This window comes from Elephantulus edwardii, unplaced genomic scaffold (assembly GCF_000299155.1).
Source record: "Elephantulus edwardii isolate Elephantulus edwardi_28Jun2011 unplaced genomic scaffold, EleEdw1.0 scaffold00011, whole genome shotgun sequence".
NCBI classification, from domain to species: domain Eukaryota; kingdom Metazoa; phylum Chordata; class Mammalia; order Macroscelidea; family Macroscelididae; genus Elephantulus; species Elephantulus edwardii.
Genome location: NW_006399761.1, coordinates 4,614,643 through 4,632,986, shown reverse-complemented (window position 1 = coordinate 4,632,986; position 18,344 = coordinate 4,614,643). Strand labels below are relative to the sequence as shown.

General features: G+C 53.3%; 1 protein-coding gene across 2 annotated transcripts in view; it reads right to left on the bottom strand.

Annotated features, from left to right (window-relative positions):
• TTC7A (tetratricopeptide repeat domain 7A) overlaps nt 1–18,344 on the bottom strand; it is a 127,277-nt gene that overhangs the window by 47,443 nt on the left and 61,490 nt on the right. For both annotated transcript variants that reach the window (XM_006880897.1, XM_006880896.1), the window contains 5 exons: nt 16,838–16,921; nt 12,698–12,802; nt 3,125–3,242; nt 1,929–1,986; nt 645–717 (listed from right to left, as the gene is read on the bottom strand). In XM_006880897.1, the coding sequence (XP_006880959.1) occupies nt 645–717; nt 1,929–1,986; nt 3,125–3,242; nt 12,698–12,802; nt 16,838–16,921 (438 nt within the window). The remainder of the gene's footprint in view (nt 1–644; nt 718–1,928; nt 1,987–3,124; nt 3,243–12,697; nt 12,803–16,837; nt 16,922–18,344) is intronic.

The window sequence follows — 18,344 nt, the reverse complement described above, 5'->3', positions numbered from 1 at the left end:
AATGCAGGTGGCAGGTGCCAGCATTTACTCACTGTACCAAGTCACAGCAGGCCTCTAATAACTCCTGCTTTAGCACCTGGGCGTGTACAAAGAGTGCTGGCCGGGGAGTCCAGTACCCACATGGAAAGCAGAGAGGATGCTAAAGTGCTGAGGGCAGGAGTGGCCCGATGGCCTCAGTCCCTGGACAAACTGGTACCCAGTAGTTTAAAGGCCAAGCTCAGCTCATTCAAGAAGGCAGGCTGCCTGGAGAGCTGTGGATGGAGGTGGGGAGTGTGGGTGGTCATGGGAGAGGAGGTGTCTCTCTGGCCGCAGGGGTGTTCACCGTGTCCAGAAAAAGCTCTATGGTCCAGAAACCGTCACACGTTACACCAACGCCCAGACCTCGCGGAAGGTGAGGATATAACGAAACATCTGTGATTGTTACTCGTCAACTTTTCCGGAGACCCATAACCTGGGTAGAATGATCCCTGTGTGCCCACCTGACCCATCCCTGTCCTGACTGAAGCCTCACAAGGAGCTGAATGAAGGTGCTGGGTTTACAGAGGCTCAGAGAGGTTACGGCATTCGCAGCCAAGTCACACGGCTGACAAGCCTGAGCACAGCAGCCCACAGGGGTCTGGGGGTCAGGAACTGTGGTCACCCACCTGTCGGACGAGGGCCAGCTGCAGTGAGACATAGAGGATGACCTGGGGGTCTCCAGGTGCCAGCTCCTGAGCCCTACAGGAGGAGAGGGAGTGAATGTCAGCATCACCGAACAGGCAGCACACCAGCCCCGAGACAGACACTACAGAGCATCTGTGGGAGAGCCCTGCAGGGTGGAGTGGGGTCTAAGGCAGCAGCAGAGTGAGAGGAAGGGTATCATTAGGGGTGGGGGAACGAGAGTGTATACAGAGGCTGCTCTAAAGGCCCGTCCGTCTGTGCATCTTGGCCTGGTTACGGTCATGCTGTCCCGCAGGACCCTACACCTCTCTGAAGGAAGCAGATTTTGGGACCGGAGTCTCCCCATCTCTCTTGCCTTCAGGGGTTGAAACTTGATCCAGTGAGTTTTCTCTAAAGTCTGAGAGCCAAGGGAGGAAGCTAAAGCAGAGCGCGGTGGGGAGGGAAGACATGTCCCAGCAGAGCTCAGGCCAGGCTCCTCTCCACAGCGCTGTCCATCCATGTGCAGAGCACACACAGACGCTCACAGAACAGTCTGGCGGGCAGAGACCATGGGCGGAGGGGCAGGCCTGGGGCTAATCAAGGGGTGGTCTGAGAGGGGCTTCTCTCTGCTCCCTCCCTGGCTCTGTGACCCCAGGACACTCTCTAATGGATGAAGAACCTGGAAGGAGACAGCCCCTGCCCGAGGCAAGATGCTTTCATGCTTTGTTTTTGTTGTTAGGGTTGCTGATTACCATGACTCAGAACTGACCCATGGCTGACCCTCCAGCAGGTTCTCAGAGACTGTTAATTCCATAGGAGGAGGATACTGCCCTCCTCCTGCAGACCAGCTGGTGGATTTGAACCACGTGCCTTTGGGATGGCAGTGCAGTTTCTTACCACTAGGCCACCAGACCTCCCTTTCCTACTTTATCTCATGCAATTATCACACCAACTCCCCACGACATTCTCATTTTACAGCCCAGAGTCTGGGAGGCTGGGGGCTATGCTCAGTGCTGCCACAGTCCCAGCTGTTGACAGAGGGTGGGCGCGGCACGGGTGCTGAGGAGGGCTCGAGGCTCAAGCTGCTCTCAGGCCTGCCTGCCCAGCCGCAGAGGCCCGTCCTCATCCCCCACGTGAGTCCTGAGCCTTAGTCTGCACATCTGTACAATGGGAAGAGTAAGGTAACGTGGGGACGGACTGCAGCAGAGGTCCAACGAGGCAGAGCCCGTGAGCGTGCCACCCTGCGCCCCAATGTCAGCAGGACCCCGTGTTGATCTCGGCCTCCTCACCTCTCCAGCATCTCCAGCGCTTTCCTGTGCAGCTCATCTTGCCTTGATTTCAGGGTTGCTGCAGAGACAAAAACCGGAAAGGTTACGAAGGGTCTCCATCTGCAAGATGGGGGACTACTCCAGCCTCCTGGTGCAGCTCTGGTCAACCCTGTCCCTTCATCTCCTACTGGGCGGACAGGCAGTCTGTGACAAGGGCATAGCACACCACAGGTCCAAGAGTCGCCACCACCTTCATCCTGGCCATGTGTCCTCCTAGACTTCGTCACCCTCAATGCTCTTATTTAAACCCAAATCAAGCTGCTGTCCGGTCACCCGGCTGCCAGCTGAGCCACCCTGGAGGTAATCACTCTGGTCTGGAGTAAGCTCGACAGCAGCCGTGTTAGACGCTCCAGAGAGGGAATCTTGTGAACAAGGAGGGCTGAATTTCGCTGCAGGAGCAATGGCTCCCTCACTTATCCGAGGCACGGACGTGGGATTTTCTGTCTCCCGGGTCTGCGTGGAGCAAGCATGCTTGTGGGTAACGAGCGGGTGCTCAGACACTTACCCCTTCGCTCCCTGCCCCTCCCGTGGTGGCCAGCCCCGAGGACTGCGGCTGTGTGGACCTCTGAGGCCTACGGTCCGATGAGCCCTGACTACTGCTCACTCCCTGAGCTGCCACTGGGGGTGTGTGGGGAGGGGCATGACCATTCCGGGTCTGCTTGAGGTGGGGTCTCGTGTGAGGAGACAGAAGCAGGGGAGAGGCACTTGAAGGATGCTGGGGAGACCACCAGGCCTCGATGGCGACCATGGTGCTGATGAGGCCCTTCTGCATCCTGGGTCTTGATGGAAAGAGCCCAGAGCTCCTGGCAGTGCTGGGCCAGATTGGAGTGTGGGGACACAGCAGGATAGAGGGCCAGGGGCACAGACAGGACTAGAGACTTCAACAGGCATTCAAAGGGTGCAGGACAGTGAGGACTGGGCAAGGCTGGGCTGAGTGCTGGAGTACAATGGACTGGACCCATGGAAAAAAGCAATGAGGGTGCCTCTGAGAAAGCAGTGGACAGCTGAGTGGAAATGAGATTGTGTGTGGGTGCATGTGATACAGACATCGACCCCTGCAGAATGGATGACAGAAAGAGCCAGGCAGGAGGAGGGAACGCAGGCAGGCTGCAGCAGAAGCCCCGCCACCGGGCAGAGGGCAGTGGAAGGACACTCACCGTCGGAGGCCTGCAGGCTGTAGGTGAGACCCAGTGCCAGGTAGCCCTTGGGGAGGAACTCCCCTGCGTCCTCGCCCAGGCTGACCACCATCATGGCGAAGTGCTCAGCTTCCTCTAGCTGCAAAGCGGAGAGACACAGGTCAGTGCTGGGCGCCGGGTGGCCTTCTCCTTGGGCCGAGGACCTTTCTGGGAAAGATCCTAAGCTGTGGGCCTCAGCTTGGCAGACCATGCACAACCAGCAGCCCAAGGCACACTGGAAAAGTGCAGAGAGAACTACACTTCCTCACGTGGATTGTGGACAGCTTCTCAGGACCATGTGGCCAGTGTCAGAACCACCAGCACCGGAATTGTCCCAGAAGGACCACGCAGCCAAGGCCTCTTGCAAGAGGGACCTACACCATCAGGAAGTTTCTCTTAACCAGAGACCTAGACTCCCCAGCTGGCCCTGCTGAGGGTACAAAACCCAGCCAGCCTGGAATGCGCTTCTCTTCGACCAGCCCTGGGGGTCGGGTGGAGGCTGGGCACTGGCACGAGGTCTCAGGACCCTGCACCGTGCTGACACGCTGGTGATGGCTCAGTATAAGCTGGCCCAGGTCATGAGTGGACGAGTGTTACACACAGCATCTGACACCAAGAGTGGGGTACACACAGGGGAGCCTCATGAGTCTGCCGGACACATGGACAACTCGTGGTAGCTCACAGAACTCAGTGGTACAAGAGGCATCCCTCCCTTGCACCTACCCTGGGGACTGTCATACACAAATGTGCTTGGGTGTGGTGCATGTCATTTAGAATGGCAGCTTTCAAGCAGGGCAAGGACACAGTCCTTCCCAAGATATGCATCACCCCACAGCCAGGGGGCTGGACAAATCCTTCCCAGGCCCTCCAAACCCACACACGGGTGACCTCACCCAGGAGACACTCACCAAGTTAATCAACTAGGACTAGATTAAAATTCACTTTGCCTGCTGATCCCAAAGCCAGTGCCACCCTTTCCTCACCCCAGCCCCGCCCCACACGGAAGGAGACAGGTGTGCACTGAGACTGCTGGCCACGTCTGGGAGGCCAGAGATTGTCCTGGAATGTGACACTGGGATCCTGAGATATGATGCAAGCTTGGTCAGGCCAACAACCTGGACGTGAGCTGGGTGCAGACAGTGGAGCCCCACGTCCACCACTCAGACGTCGTCATAGTGAGCTGGCTGTGCAGATGGTGGAGCCCCAACTCCATCGTGCAGGGAGGAGAAAAGGCTGAAGCACAGGACATAAAGCATGGTGACCAGAGAGCGAGCAGGCAGCTGCCCAACCACCCCTGTGGACCGTGGACCACTTCTGCAGGACACCAACGCACACTGACCAGGACACACCTCCAGCTCCCCTGGTGACGGGGCTCACACCGACCACCTGGACAGCAGGTGACTGCCCAGCTGGTGCGTGGTCAGAGGATGGAGTCTGGGGCATTACACTCCTGTCTTTAGCATCATTGCTGCCAAGGACACAGGGTGGGGAACCTTGTCTGCCCAGGTCAGGTGGGCCCGACTGTCGCCTGACCACCTGCCACAGCAAGGCTCAGGAGGGCTGTAAAAAGGGGTGCAGAGGGCTGTCCCCAGACCCAGGCCCCAGTCCCAGCTTACTACCAGCAGTGGTGAGGCCTTGAAAAAGTGATTTCGTTTCTGCCCTCAAGATCCCCATGCTGTGAAATGGGGAGTTCAGCTCCCTACAGTAACCATACTTTCCCCCTTGTCTACACACACAGGATAATACTGCAACTCACCGCCATCGAATCAGAACCCACTCACAGCTGACCCTCCTGCAGGGGAAGAAATTGTCCACCTTTCTCCTAGGGAGCAGCTGGTGGATTTGAATGGCTCACCTTGGGGTTGGCAGTGCAACTCCTTGTGCACTGAGCCACCAAAGCAAGGCAGCTCTTAATCAAGGCTACTCTGTGTAGCGCTGAGGACCCTGGGTAGCACAAGTCGATTTTGAACCCGATGCTAAGCTAGCAGATGACACGCACCCAACGGTAACAAGCAAGAAAGGTCTGGCAAGCTACTTCTCTAAAGACTGCGGCCAAGAAAACCTCAACAGGCAGTTCTATGCTGTCATGTGGGGTTGTCGGGAGTCCAGATGGACTCAACAGCACCAAGTGTGGGGGGTTGAGTGCTGTGCTGATGAGGGGTTGCTGGAGCTTCAAGAAAAGTAACTGCATGGCTAGAGCTACCCCGGGAGGCCCCATGGCAGAGGCAGGAAGAGGGCTGAGGAGGTGGCGGAAGAGAAGTGGGGCAGACAGCCACTAACTTTTCTTCCTCCTACCAGTCCCATTTCTGGGACAGCTGGGCTCATGTGTTCAGCACCGTCCAAACAGGAGGGAGTTCTGGCGGCTCGGTGACAAGGAGCTGCACTGTCAACAAGGGCCCATCATTCGAGCCCAACAGCTGCTCTGTGGGAGGAAGATGAGAAATCTTCTCCCACGCTATTTACAGCCTCTGAAAACCCAGTAGAGGGTCACCTATGTGTTGGTTCTGACTCGAAGGTACAAAACAATAACGTTCAAACAAGAGCAGACTTTCCCAAAAACCACCAGGAACAAGTTATAAAAAGAATCCAGAAACCCACCCCACCTCTGCCCACACACCCTTCCCATGGCCACACATCCTTCAGACTCAGCAAATACCAGCTTTCGCTTCCTGCAGCGCCAGTGGAGAGGGCACCAAGAAGCAGGCTCAGCAAATGCTGGTACACAGGAACAAGTCAGGCACAGCCTAGAACTCAACCTTCAGCGGTAAAAAGAAAAACAGAATTCACACTGGAATTCACACTGAGGCCAGCACTTGCCACACCTAATGACTGAACTATCAACTATCAAAAGAAGAAACAAATCTATCTTGGAGGAAGTGCAAGCAGAGTGCCCTTTAGAGGCGAGGGTGATGAAACTCGGTCTCACAGACTTTGGGCATGTTCTCAGGAGGTACAGCCCTTGGAAAAAGCTATCATGTCAGGAGAGGAGGAGGGTGAGAGGCAGGGAGGACGACCCTCAGTGAGATCAACTGTGACACAGTGACTATAACCACAGGTCTGGGCATCTCAGAGATAGTAAGGATCCTGCAGGATAAGGCAAGGCTGAGACTTCTTGTTCAGAGTTGCAGTGAGGCCTCGCTGACTGAATTGCACCTAACATGCTAACACACAGTAACACATGTGGGTGCTTTAACTCATCAACAAAAAGGAAAACTACTGTCTTAAGAAAAAGGCGTTATTTCCCTTCCTCATTAACAAAGACAACGTTCAAGTCCATGAGTATTATCCATGCATCCTTCTGAAGTACGCCAATCCCACTCAACTCCAGAGCCTGCTGCTAGGAATAAGCTCTCACCCAGAAAGACGCCGCAGCCCAGGAGCTAAGAAAACACACTCCAGGACCGCGTGGGCTCAAACCCTGGGCCAACCATTCACTAGCTACGTAACCTGGGTCAGGTCACTCTACTCAGTTCCCTCATCTGTAAAATGGGACAAGAGCGTCTGCTTCACGGTTCCCAGACAGTGCGAAGGAAGCCACGGTGAGTGCTCAGAGCAGTGCTAAAATTAACACGAACCATTAACGATACAGCAGCTCTGATGGCGTCATTTCTAGGGAGCTGTGCTGGTAACCCAGACAGCACTTCTCCGCTGCTTTGAATGCGCCAGCTCTTCTCAGAACACACACGGGCAATCTCCTCCCAAGTGATTCACAGCCTCCGAGAAACCAATAGAGGGTCAAGTATGAGCCAGTTCTGACTCAATGAGTCTTAGTAAACATTATGAAGGTGCTGGGTGTTGTAGTTTGTAATATCTCAGCTGCTCTGCAGAAGACAGACGGGCAGTCTCCTATAAAGTTTGTTGGTTTTTTTACTTTTACATCATAGATTTCACATACTTATTGAAAACGTGGTGCATAAACACACATGTGTTTCATGGGATGTGATCAGATTGTGACATAATTCCCTCCCCCCCCCGGGGGTTCGGGCCTCCTAGCCGGCGGCCAAATCCTTCTCTGTGTCTCACCGACTTCTCCCTGCCCCCCCCCCCCCCCCCCCCCCCCCCCTATCCTTGCCTCTAAGAAGTAGCCTGGCTGCACTTCCTTCAAGACTTCTTTATTCTTTTGACAGTTCCTGGAACAGTCAGTACTCTTCTCCAAGACAATTTAAAGGCATTGGTTCTTCTTCCATCATCCTCATTCACTGTCCAACTTTCATATGCACAGGAAGCAACTCAAAATACCAAGGTTGGGTGAAGGCACTTTAAACTTACATCCTTGCAATTTAGTCTCGTGGAACAGGTCCTTGACACCTAGTGTTGTTTTGTTGTATACCACAAAGCAGGAACTGACCCAGTGTTGACCATCTAGTGTATTTTCAGAGGAAAAAAATGACCCGTCTTTCTCCTTTCTCCTCCACCAGCGTGACTGTGTTTAAGCATCCAGACTGGCCCACTGCACACCCATATCTGTGAAAAAACACACCTGTATATCTGTAGTCACGTGAATCAGTCTCCTGAGGGTCTGAGTCTCTGTAAGACCTTCTAGAAAATCTTTTCACTGAACCAAAAGCCCATAGAAGAATTGGGGAACTGAGCCATGGTTTGAGCTGCTAATATCAGACACTATCGATTCATGTTGACTTGTGGTTTCCGATTAAATAGTGTGCTATTAATCTTAGCAGATAGTATAAGAAAAACAATTGGCTTCTATTACAGAAGAACAGCTGTTGGATTTGAACTGAGTATCTTTGCATTGGCAGCACAACTCCTTATCACTGAGCTACCAGAGTTCCCTTGACACCTACTAGCCGGTCTCAACTGTAATTTGAAAATTACTGTTCTTGTCCAGTGGCCGATATGGTAAAGCTCGCTCCAGTCACTGCGTCAATGCAGCTTGTTGAGGGTCTTCCCCTCCTATTTCTGATCCTGAACTTTTCCCAACTTGAAGTCTTTCCAAGGACTAGCCCCTCCAGACTGAGATAAAGCATCACCGTCTTTGCCTCTACGGAGCAATCTGGTTGTCTGGGCAGACCACGGATATACAGCACTCTTCTCCACCACAATTCAAATGTCATCCTTAATCACTGTCCCACTTTCAGATGTCTAGTAAGCAACTGAAAATACTCTGGCTTGCAACAAGTGTACCTTAGTATTTAAACTGCTATCTTTGCTCTTTAGCACTTTGATGAAGTCCTTGACACATCTTTTGATTTCTTGGTTACGGCTGCCATAGATGCTGACTGTGGAGTCAAGTAAGATGAAAACGTTCACAACTGCAGTCTTTCTTCCATCTTTCATGATGTTGCCAATTGGCCCAGCGGGGAGGGGTTTTGTTTTCTTGATGTTGAGATGTAACCATATTGAAGTCTTTGATCTTCTGAAGTAAGAGCTTCAAGTCCTCTTCACTATCTCCGAGCAACAGTGAGTAGCCATTTGTCATGTGATGGGCCAAGGAGGAGATGTTTCCAGGTTAGAGATAAGGGAACCGAAGCTTCCCTCACCTGAAGCCAGCCAGCCAGCACATGGTCAAGCAGAGACTTGAACCCTAGCCCCCACACCTTAAAAGCCTGTGTGCTTTCCACTAACCCACATTGCCCCCTACAGGAGAAGATGACGAGAGGCTTCATCAGAGGCCATACCTTGCTTTTTCAACTGGATTCTTCCTCGCCTGGGTCACACATGGCATGCATACTGGCTGCTGTCTGTGTGTCTCCTACAGAGGTTTATAATTCACTGAGTAAATAATGTATCTGGCAATATGTGGAGAGTTATTTCTATCTCCCTTCCTTGCTGCCTCAAGTAACTACTGGTGAGCCCTGGTAGGATGCTGGTCTTAGCAAGACAGGCCACCACACAGTCACTTGAGGCTTCGTCACGAACCTGGAGGTTCTCTGTGCTCCTGGGGACAGGATCGGGGACCAGTCTCAGCTAATCCCAGGCCCAGTGCTGTCACATCCTGATCCCACACCTGCTCCAGGGACACCACAGCCATGTAAGTCTCCTGCCAGGCTGTGCCTCTCCCCTCAGCCCCAGGCCTGGCTTTGGGGCATCGCACACTGGTTCCAGGCACAAGGACAGGACTGGGGACAGCAGGTACTGCACCTCTGGGCACGAGGCCATCCAGCCGGGTTTCACCCAGCATGACTTGTTTCTCTAATGTCCCAGTTTCAGGATTTCTTCCTGTAAGCTGGGCCAGATTGTCCACCCCCAGCTTTCTGGCCCCTGCTACAAGCTTGGCTGGGAGACGGTTGGGCCGGTGGGGCCGTCACCAGGCAGAAGAGGTGGGGAGGTGGGGGCGGGGGCTCTTGGAAGCAAACATTCACGCCCCTGCCCATTGCAGCCACCTCCAAGCTTCCTGCCCACAAGCTCTGAAGAGCAGAGTGCTGGACGGCACCCTCCCCGACTCCCTGAGGCCTGCTGTCTGCCTGCTGCCAAGGTGGGCGGAGAGAATGATCCAGGAGACCCAATGACCATATGCAGGCGGCCTGGCCACCCCTCCCTGGCAAACTGTGTTGGGGTGTCATTTTCTAAGCCATCAGTGACACCTGTGGTAAGGAGAGGCGGTCAGGAACTTGAGACATGGTACATGGAGCAGTTTCCAACCTAGTTGGGAAGACAAGACTCATATAAGGCAGGATTTGATGCGAAATGATTGTACTCACTGCTAAGTAGCCTTTACCAAAAGACAGCAAACTCCAGGCCGGATCAGCAAAGGAACAGACATGACAGGGGCCCGTGCGTGTAGCTGGGCTCCGGGCAGGAGAAGGGTGGGGTACATGGCCAGAGGATCACCCCTCCAAGCTCTTGATTCAGCCAAAGAGACTCAGACAGGCCTGTGCACCCAAACACGCGTGCCAGCCGAGGTTAAACAGCTCGCCCTTCTGGCCTGGTCTGCTGACAACGCTGCCCCTCGAAGCTTCCTTCTGGGCTTTTCTATTTATGTTGTCATTGATTACTTTGCTCCCAACTCATCTGATTTCAATTTGGACTGATTGGGTCCTAATTTTATTACCATGTAATCTGAATGCACATAATTACTGTAATTAGGCTGCGGAGGGAAACAGTGCCTCCACGGCGGGAAGACCTAAATTTAGGGCTTCCTGGCAGGGGCGGCCTGGCGGGCGGGCAGGCGGGCTGGCAGCCTTGGGAGCACAGATGCCTCGCCCCCCGCCTCCCTCGGCAAGATGGTATTTTGGGCTTCCTCGAAGTGATGGGTGGGGACCCTCCAGAAGCCCTGGAGCCAGCAGGGGCCTGCGAGGCTGTCCTCTCTTCACCCTTCTGCTCACAGCGACAGCCTCGGTCTCCACCAACACCCACATGCCACCTCTACCCACAGGGTATATTCACAGCAACCCTACCTCTATACTATAAGATGCCAAGAACCTTCTTTTATAAACAAGGGAGTTCCCACTGAAAATGAAGGAAGAAAGCAAGCTGGGACTGAGCTTTCAAAGCTCAGGGCCTCCTCCCCACTCCAGGAAGCCCTCCCTGACTACACCAACACTCCCCAAACGCGTGTCAAGTCCATGGAAGATACTATTATCAATTCCATTTGACAGTTGAGGTGACAGAAGATTAAGTATCTTACCAAGACCACCTGTATGGCCCAGCCATGTGGCTTTTTTAAACATCTAGAGCCCATTAAGGGACTGGTCCTGAAATTAATATCTCATATAATTCTCTCCCCTAACCTAGTAATGCCTGGAAGCAGGAGCGACATCCACTTCCGAAATGGCTTGTCTCCAGAAACTCTTATCAACAGTGCTCAGGCCATTCGTTCATAGGGTCGCTATGAGTCGTCTACGACTCCACAGCACCAAACAACAATAACACCGACGACGACACAGAGAGAGCTACCTTGACCTAGTGGAAAGGAAGTTATGCTACCAAGCCGACGGTGGGTGATTCTCCTCTGCGGCCCTCGGCCAGGTTTAATTTGTCTTCCTGTCAAACATTCTTCTAGGTGGTACAGCACTTGTCTGTGCGTTGCTGTACAGAGGTTAACTCGTGGTTGCTGTGATGCTGAAGACTGTGACAGTGATGTGCCAATCGTGGTAATGGGTACCCGTGGTGGACAGTGTTGGCTGGAACTTCCCGACTAAAACAAGCCTGGAAGCAGGAATGGCATCCACTTCTGAAATGGCTTGCCTCCGGAAACTCTATGTACGAACAGTGCTCAGGCCGTTCGTTCATAGGGTCGCTATGAGTCGTCTACGACCCGATGGCACCAAACAACAACCACCTAGTAGGGCATTCTAGCATGGAAGCCTGGGAGCCAGAGACCATGCTTGTCCCCATCCTGGACCATCCACACACTGGGCAAGCTCTTCAAATACACCAGAAAGCCAATGGCCAGAGAAAAGAGGAAGACACACTATTGCTCAGCTACACTCCTTCTCTGTGTTAGTGAAACCCCAGACCCCTAGGATGAAAAGGCTGGACCCAGGGGGAAGGTGCTGGCTGGGTTAGAACATCGTTACCAATCGGGGCTGGTCACTCCCTTCCTCGAGCTACCAGCCACCCAAGGAGGGAGGAGAGGCTGGAAGGACAGTAAAGACTGCTAATTATGAAGCGTCTGCTGAATGCACATGCCAGGCGGCTGACGGACCAGGAGCACTGGGAGCTGGGGAGGGCTATCTCCAGAGCAAGCCATCTCTGGGGTCCCTGGGCCCAACAGCCCAAAGGAGAGATGTGGGAGTGGTGGCTGAGAGCCACTTGGAAGAAGACGTGATGCACTTGTTCTGAGCCCTCCAATGGTGGGATCACCCCTAACCTCGGGAGGCCACCGTGGACTTAAGGAGGGCAAGGCTGTCAGAAGAGGGCTCCCAGTCACAGGAGGTGTTCAGAGGCTCCAGCCGGGCCCTCAATTGCCATCCAAAGTGCTACTTGACCATCTCTGGGACCAAGCACTCCCCACAAGCCCAGAGCGGCAGCCCAGGGAAGCCCTGTGGCACGTGGACCATACAAGGGGCTCGGGACTCCCAGTCCAATGCCTGCTGGTCTCTGGGGGAGGGGTGGTGGAAGCTTGTGGGGAAGGCTGCTGCCCGGGAAGCCACCCTCTCAGCTCTTACTTCTGACCAGCTCAGCTGCCTCGGTAAGACAAGGGGCAGACAAGGCGCAGGGGACTAGTGAGAGTGAGGGCCGGTGAGGCCAGGAGGAAGTCGAGGGCCGGACAGACAAGCCCAGAGATGGTTCTGACCCCACAGGATCACCTTGTGGGGCCGCATGCACCAAATGTTAGGTTTCCTAAAGCCCTGACAACAGTCTGGTCCACTTGCTTGCTGCACTCTGCTGGGCAGGTGTGGACCCCTCTATCGGTCCCACACTGATTCTCCAGAGCCAGAGAATCACAAACCATCCTGAGTCGGGGGATGTGCCACAGATTCCGAGAGGAGAGTTCTCCTCAGAAGCCATTCCCTTGACCCCAAGTCCTGCTGTGTAACCCAAGGCTCCCTCACTCGTGCAGCCCTGCCAATAGACACCCCACCCCCCGCGTGTGCACACCCACAGCCACACCCCTGCCTCCACGTTCCTGGCGCGCCCCTGTAGCTCACTCACCCAGTGCAGGGACCCGATGCAGACCTTGGCAGCCATCAGGGGCACAGTGGGGTCAGTGGGCCGCAGCTTCACACACTCTCGAAGCAGGGACACAGCGTAGGCTGACTGCAGAAGGGAGGGCAGGAGACAGTCACATACTACCCCAGGTCACCTCCGCACACAGCCAGTGTACCCCCTTCCCTCCAGAGTCAGCAGACACCGTGACACGTGAGTTCAGGTCAAGTCCTGGGGATCTCAGCTTCCCTCTCAGCTGAATGGAAGCTGTGGGCCTGGCCCTTGAGTGATTTGAGGAGCTGGTAACGTAACAAAAGAAAGAAGTTCTTCAAAAGGAGTTTGGGTCTAACGTGCAGAACATGCAGAGGGAGAAAGGGACTCTCTCTAACCTTGAATTTAATACTCTTGGACTCATTTGTGGAAATGGGTCCAAAGTGGGCCTGCGAGGAAGGCCAAGTGTGGACGGAAAACATGGAAGCAGAGAGTACTGGCAACAATAGTGAGAAGCAGAAAAATAAAGCTCGCCCTGTGACTAGTTTTATTAATAAAGTTTTACTGAAACCCATTCATCAACACCTATCTCTGGCAGCTTTCACAATACAATAGAATGATTAGGTTTAACAGAAACCATACAGCTCAGAAAGTGTGTGTGTGTGTGTGTGTGTGAATGTTTACTATCCAGGTGAGAAAAGCTAGCTGATTTCTGTTCTCCATGTTTTACAACTATCAGGTCATTTAAATCTTCACGGCTCTCCTAAGAGGTAGGTAGGAAGCCCCTACTTTGCAAATGAGGAAACTGACATACTATATGAACTCAGGCAAGGCATAAGGCTCAAATGGCATTTGAATGGAGCCTGGCTCTAAATAGTGTGACTTTAAACATTCCCTTCTGCTGCTTCTGTGAGGACTCTGTTCAGAGAGAAGCCCTCTCCTTCCTGCTATACACATGTGTGTACGTATACACACACACACACACACACACACTCTCTCTCTCTCTGGCCTGTTCCAGTTCGTACTGCCACCCCTGGGGTCTATCCCAAGGGCCTGCTTGAAGCTCAGCACCAGGCTAACAGCTGTGGAATCACCACAGAAGGCAGCAAAAGTCATGGTTCTTGTTCAAAAGGACAGACTGGTGAGACGACAAAGTCCATCTTTTCTTGTGGCTCTCTCAGGAAACAAACTCCACAGCTGTCCCGTCAGTTCTGACCCTACAGTTACCCAACAGAGTAAAATCGTCCCTAAGGGTTTGTAAGGTCACAGATCCTTACAGAAACAGATCGCTTCATTTTTGTCTGATGAAGCGGCTGGTTGGTTTGAACCACACATTTTTCAGTTAGCAGCTCAATGCTTACATCACAAAGCCACCAGGGTTCCTCTCAGGAAATAAAAAAATCCAACCCACTGCCGATAAGTCAGTCAATACCAACTCACACAGACATTGTGGGGCGGAGTGGAACTCCCATTCAGGGTCTGTGAGGCTGTAAATCTCCACAGAGCAGCCTGCCTCTGCTCTCTCACACAGAGCGGCTGGTGGGTTCCAACCACTCACTTTACGGTGAGTGGCTGAAAACCTTAACTGCAGCATCATGAGAGTTCCCTCAGAAGATAAACCCCCAAACTAAACTCACTGCCGTCATATACTCCCCATGTGAGGAGGTTAAGGGAGGGCGGTGAATAATTAAGGAAGAAGGAGGTGGTATGAGGGGCTCCCAGGGCCCCACTCCAAGGCCCCTCCATCCACACACCTCAGCATACTTCACACCTCAGATCCTCGCCTGGGATCCAGGAAATACAGGCCTCTCAACCCCATTCCTGCACATCCACCCCCTCACCTCCCCACCTCCACAAAGACCAAACCCAGAGCTATTTAAGGGGCCATCTGAGGACTCGGCAGTTGGAGCTGCAGCCAGCTCTTTTTTTCGGTCATGCTAGTCACCTAGCAACGCAGCCCATGCTTTTTTGAGGAGCTGGAGAGAAGGAACAACTTAAATTATGTCATGGAACCTTCTCGTTATGCCTGCAGGGTGAGACACAGTCACGTCAGTTCACCTCAAAAGCAACCCCTCGTGAGCACAAGCAGGTACAGCCCCAGGGACCCCACTGCTGGCTGCTGGTAAAATGCGCCCACTCTTCTCAGCAGACTCCTGGGACAACCGGGAGAACGGATTTGGTGCAGAGTTCTGAGATGGCAGCTTCCAGAACCACCTCTGGATGCGCTGAGGGCGCAGAGGGGGCATTACCCAGTGTCTCCACCACGTGAGCCCACTGCTATGCCCACCCGAGATAGAAGGGAGCCCCTCAGTGGGGCAAAGTTTCAGTGAGCGGCTAATCAAAAGGTTGAAGGCTTGAGTCTACTCACAGGCTCTTCTGGAAGACAGACCTAGTGACTGAATCCTAAAAAAATCAGCCACTGAGACCCAGCGGCCTAGGCAGCAGGAAGCGGCAAAACCAACACAAAGTGCGGAGGTTCAAATCCACCAGAAGCTCTTGAGGGAGGAAGAGAGCAAACTCCTCTCCTTCAATTTACAGCCTCTGGAAACCCGATGGAGGGTCGGCTATGAGTCACCTTCAACTGAGGGGCAAGGAGTTGAGTTTTGAGGGCACCGTTCTACTTTCACACGTATGGAGTCACTGTGAGTAGGAACTGACTCAACAGAGACTGAAAGAAATACCCAGAATGGTTCATTTTTCTCTGTGAACCGCGGGTCTGGGTGGGCCTGGCACGACACCAGCTCTTGGGCCCCGTGTCCCAAGCTCTCCGAGCCTTACTGAGACTCTGCAGGCTGTGACACTGCCTTCTCCTTCAACTTCACTTGTGTGTGGGGGGGCCTTTTTTCTGAGGTGAGGTCTCCAGCTTGCCCAAGCCTGACAGGGCCTGTGAGCCAGAAAAGGGTATAAAACCACCCTTCTGTGCACCTGCCTGCTCTGCGATAGTTTTATAAAACTCGAGGCACTTCCTCTGCTCCTGGAAGCGGAAGGCTGCCAGCTGCTGCTGTGGGCTGTGGGCCCAGACTCCCGGCAAGCTCTCCTCTTCCCTCAGTCTCCTGCTCGGCCCACCACAGCTCACCTCTCCCCTCCTCCTCCTTCTTTGCTCTCCCTGTGTCCCCTCGCCCTCATGGGGTCCTCTCACTTGCTAACACATGAGGGCCAGGGTCCTATCTGTGTTCTGAATCCTCTCAGTCTTTCAAGGAGACGAGGTGGAGTGCCACCCACGGGTAGATGCTGCTGTGACTTTAGGATGTGAGGGGGAAGGGCAGCAGGCCTGGCAACGCCCTCTCACTGTGCGCTGGACATCCTCAGTCCCTCCATTAGCCGACCTGCCCGCCTTTCCTCCCAGTAGGACCTAGTCCTGGCTCTGGCACAGCGTCCACTGAGAACACATGCTGCCAAGCCCAGGGCGATTCTCCTTGGAGGGAGACCGCACAGAGGGCCCGGGCTCAGAGCACTCACAGCCCCTGAAGCAGTTGGCAGGCTGGGGCCCTCTTCTCTCCCGGCTTCCCAGCAGCCTCAGCCCCAATACTCTCAAGACCCAATCCTGGAAAGGCTTTCCTCACGTCACTGTTCAAAACAGAGCCTTATGTAAGTGTGATGCTCAACAGAGGGAAAACCAAGGGGAGCTAGAACCGGAGGTGTGGCTCACGGAAACGTGTTGGCCCTGGACATCTTCTTTCATGCAGGATGCCTCCTGACCCGGTCCTTTCCCACGGTCCTCCCACCTCGTCCATCACTCTGTCCTTCAAACTGCCTCGTTTGACTCTTCTTCTTTGCCCTTCCCTCCTAGCCAGGTCCTGTGTACCCGGGGATGTTCTCAGTCCCTGACACCACTCTAGGGGGAGGAGGGAACAAGCCCCTCAGCTGGCACCCAGTCGTGCACTGGCCATCACTGTCTCCAGCAGAGGTACCCAAAGATTCACACAGACGGTGCCCCTGTATATGCACTCACAGGAACACACCCAAGGACCACACTCATACACACCTGTAACTCAGGTACCTTCTCAATGTGGGGAATTCAAGGGAGGTGGTGGAGAACACTGTGAATCACCTGCCTCCCCTGCTGCCCGCCCTGTGATACAGGTAAGGCCCTCTGCCCACCTGCAGAATGACAGAAGTTCTACACGCAACTCCCAGCATCTCCCTCGGCCTTACCTTCCCACAAGCCACCATGGACAGGGCGACCTGGTACCAAAGGTGAAACTCCCCAAAGGCAAACTTCAGGGCTCGCTCCAGGCACTGCAGAGGGAGAGAAAGTTCAGTGCTTCCCCACCATGGGTGCTCTGGCCCTGTCCACATCACTGCCCACAGGAGGCATCAGGAAGTCCGCTCTCGCTGCTGACAGAAAACTCCAGGAGAAACCCTGTCCTGCCCTGCCACGCTGTGTGACCATGTGTAAGTCACTCACCCTCTCTGGTCCTTGGTCTCTCTCTACTTCCTGACCTATGAATGATGACGGTGTTGTGAAGAGTATATCAAGTTAAGATTTCAAAACTCAGACTATCAATAAGAATCTCACTGTCGTTGTTAGGTGCCGTCGAGTAGACCCTATGCAAAACTCTGAATAACATATGTGAATCTTGCCTTTTCTTGCCTCATCCATACCATTGCTGACACACTCAGCTCACCGTTCTAACTGCTGTGTCAATCCACCTTGTCAAGGGTCTTTCTCTCACATTTCCCAGCATGATGTCTTTTTCCAAGACTGGCCCCTCCTAACAATATGCTCATAGTTCGTGAAACCAAGTTTCACCGTGCTTGCCGCCAAGAGTACCCTGGTAGCATTTGCTCCAAGACAAATTTGGTTTTTGGTTATTCTTTTGGCAGTGCAGGGACAGTCAGTACTCTTTGCCAAGACCACAATTCAAAGACATCAAGTCTTCCTTATTCCTAATTTTCAGATGTATAAGAAACAAACAAAAATACTATGACTTGGGTCTGGTGCTTCTTAGTCTTTGAAGTTGTCAGCAGTTTAATTTTACTTGTCAAGGATTTCATTTTGTTTGCTTCCAAATTTGGTAGCAGCCCTCAAGAAGTCAAAAGGTGTGTTGCATGGGGCAAGTCAGCTATCGAGGACCACTTTAAAGTACTATAGAGCACGGATGTCTTCTTAAAGACTAAGAAGCGCCAGACCCATGGCACAGTTTGTAGAAAGTAAGACTTGAAATACTTACAGCAAAAGATCAAAGACTACAGCCTTCAATATGGGTTACAGCTCAACATCATGAAAACAAAACTCCGCGTCACTAAACCAATATTCAACATCAAGCCAACACCGCTGTGGTTGTTACGTACTGTCAACCATGACGCACAGCAACCCTGTGAACAGCAGCTCTGAGCCACGTTCTGCCTTGTGCCATCCTCACCATCTCTGACACACCCGAGACCACTGTTATAGTCACCGTGTTAATCTATCTTGTTGAAGGTCGTCTTCTCCCACAATGAACCTCTCCCTTTCCAAGCAGGATCTCCTTCTCCAAAGCCTGGTCCTGCCTAACACCACGCCCAACGTATGTGAAGTGAAGCTTCCTCATCCTCGCTTCCAAGGAACACCCCGGTCACGCTTTGGCCGAGCCAGACCTGTCTGTCCAATTGGTAGTCTATGGATATGCAATATTCTCCAGCACAACTCACAGGCATCAATTCTCCTGTCATCCTTACA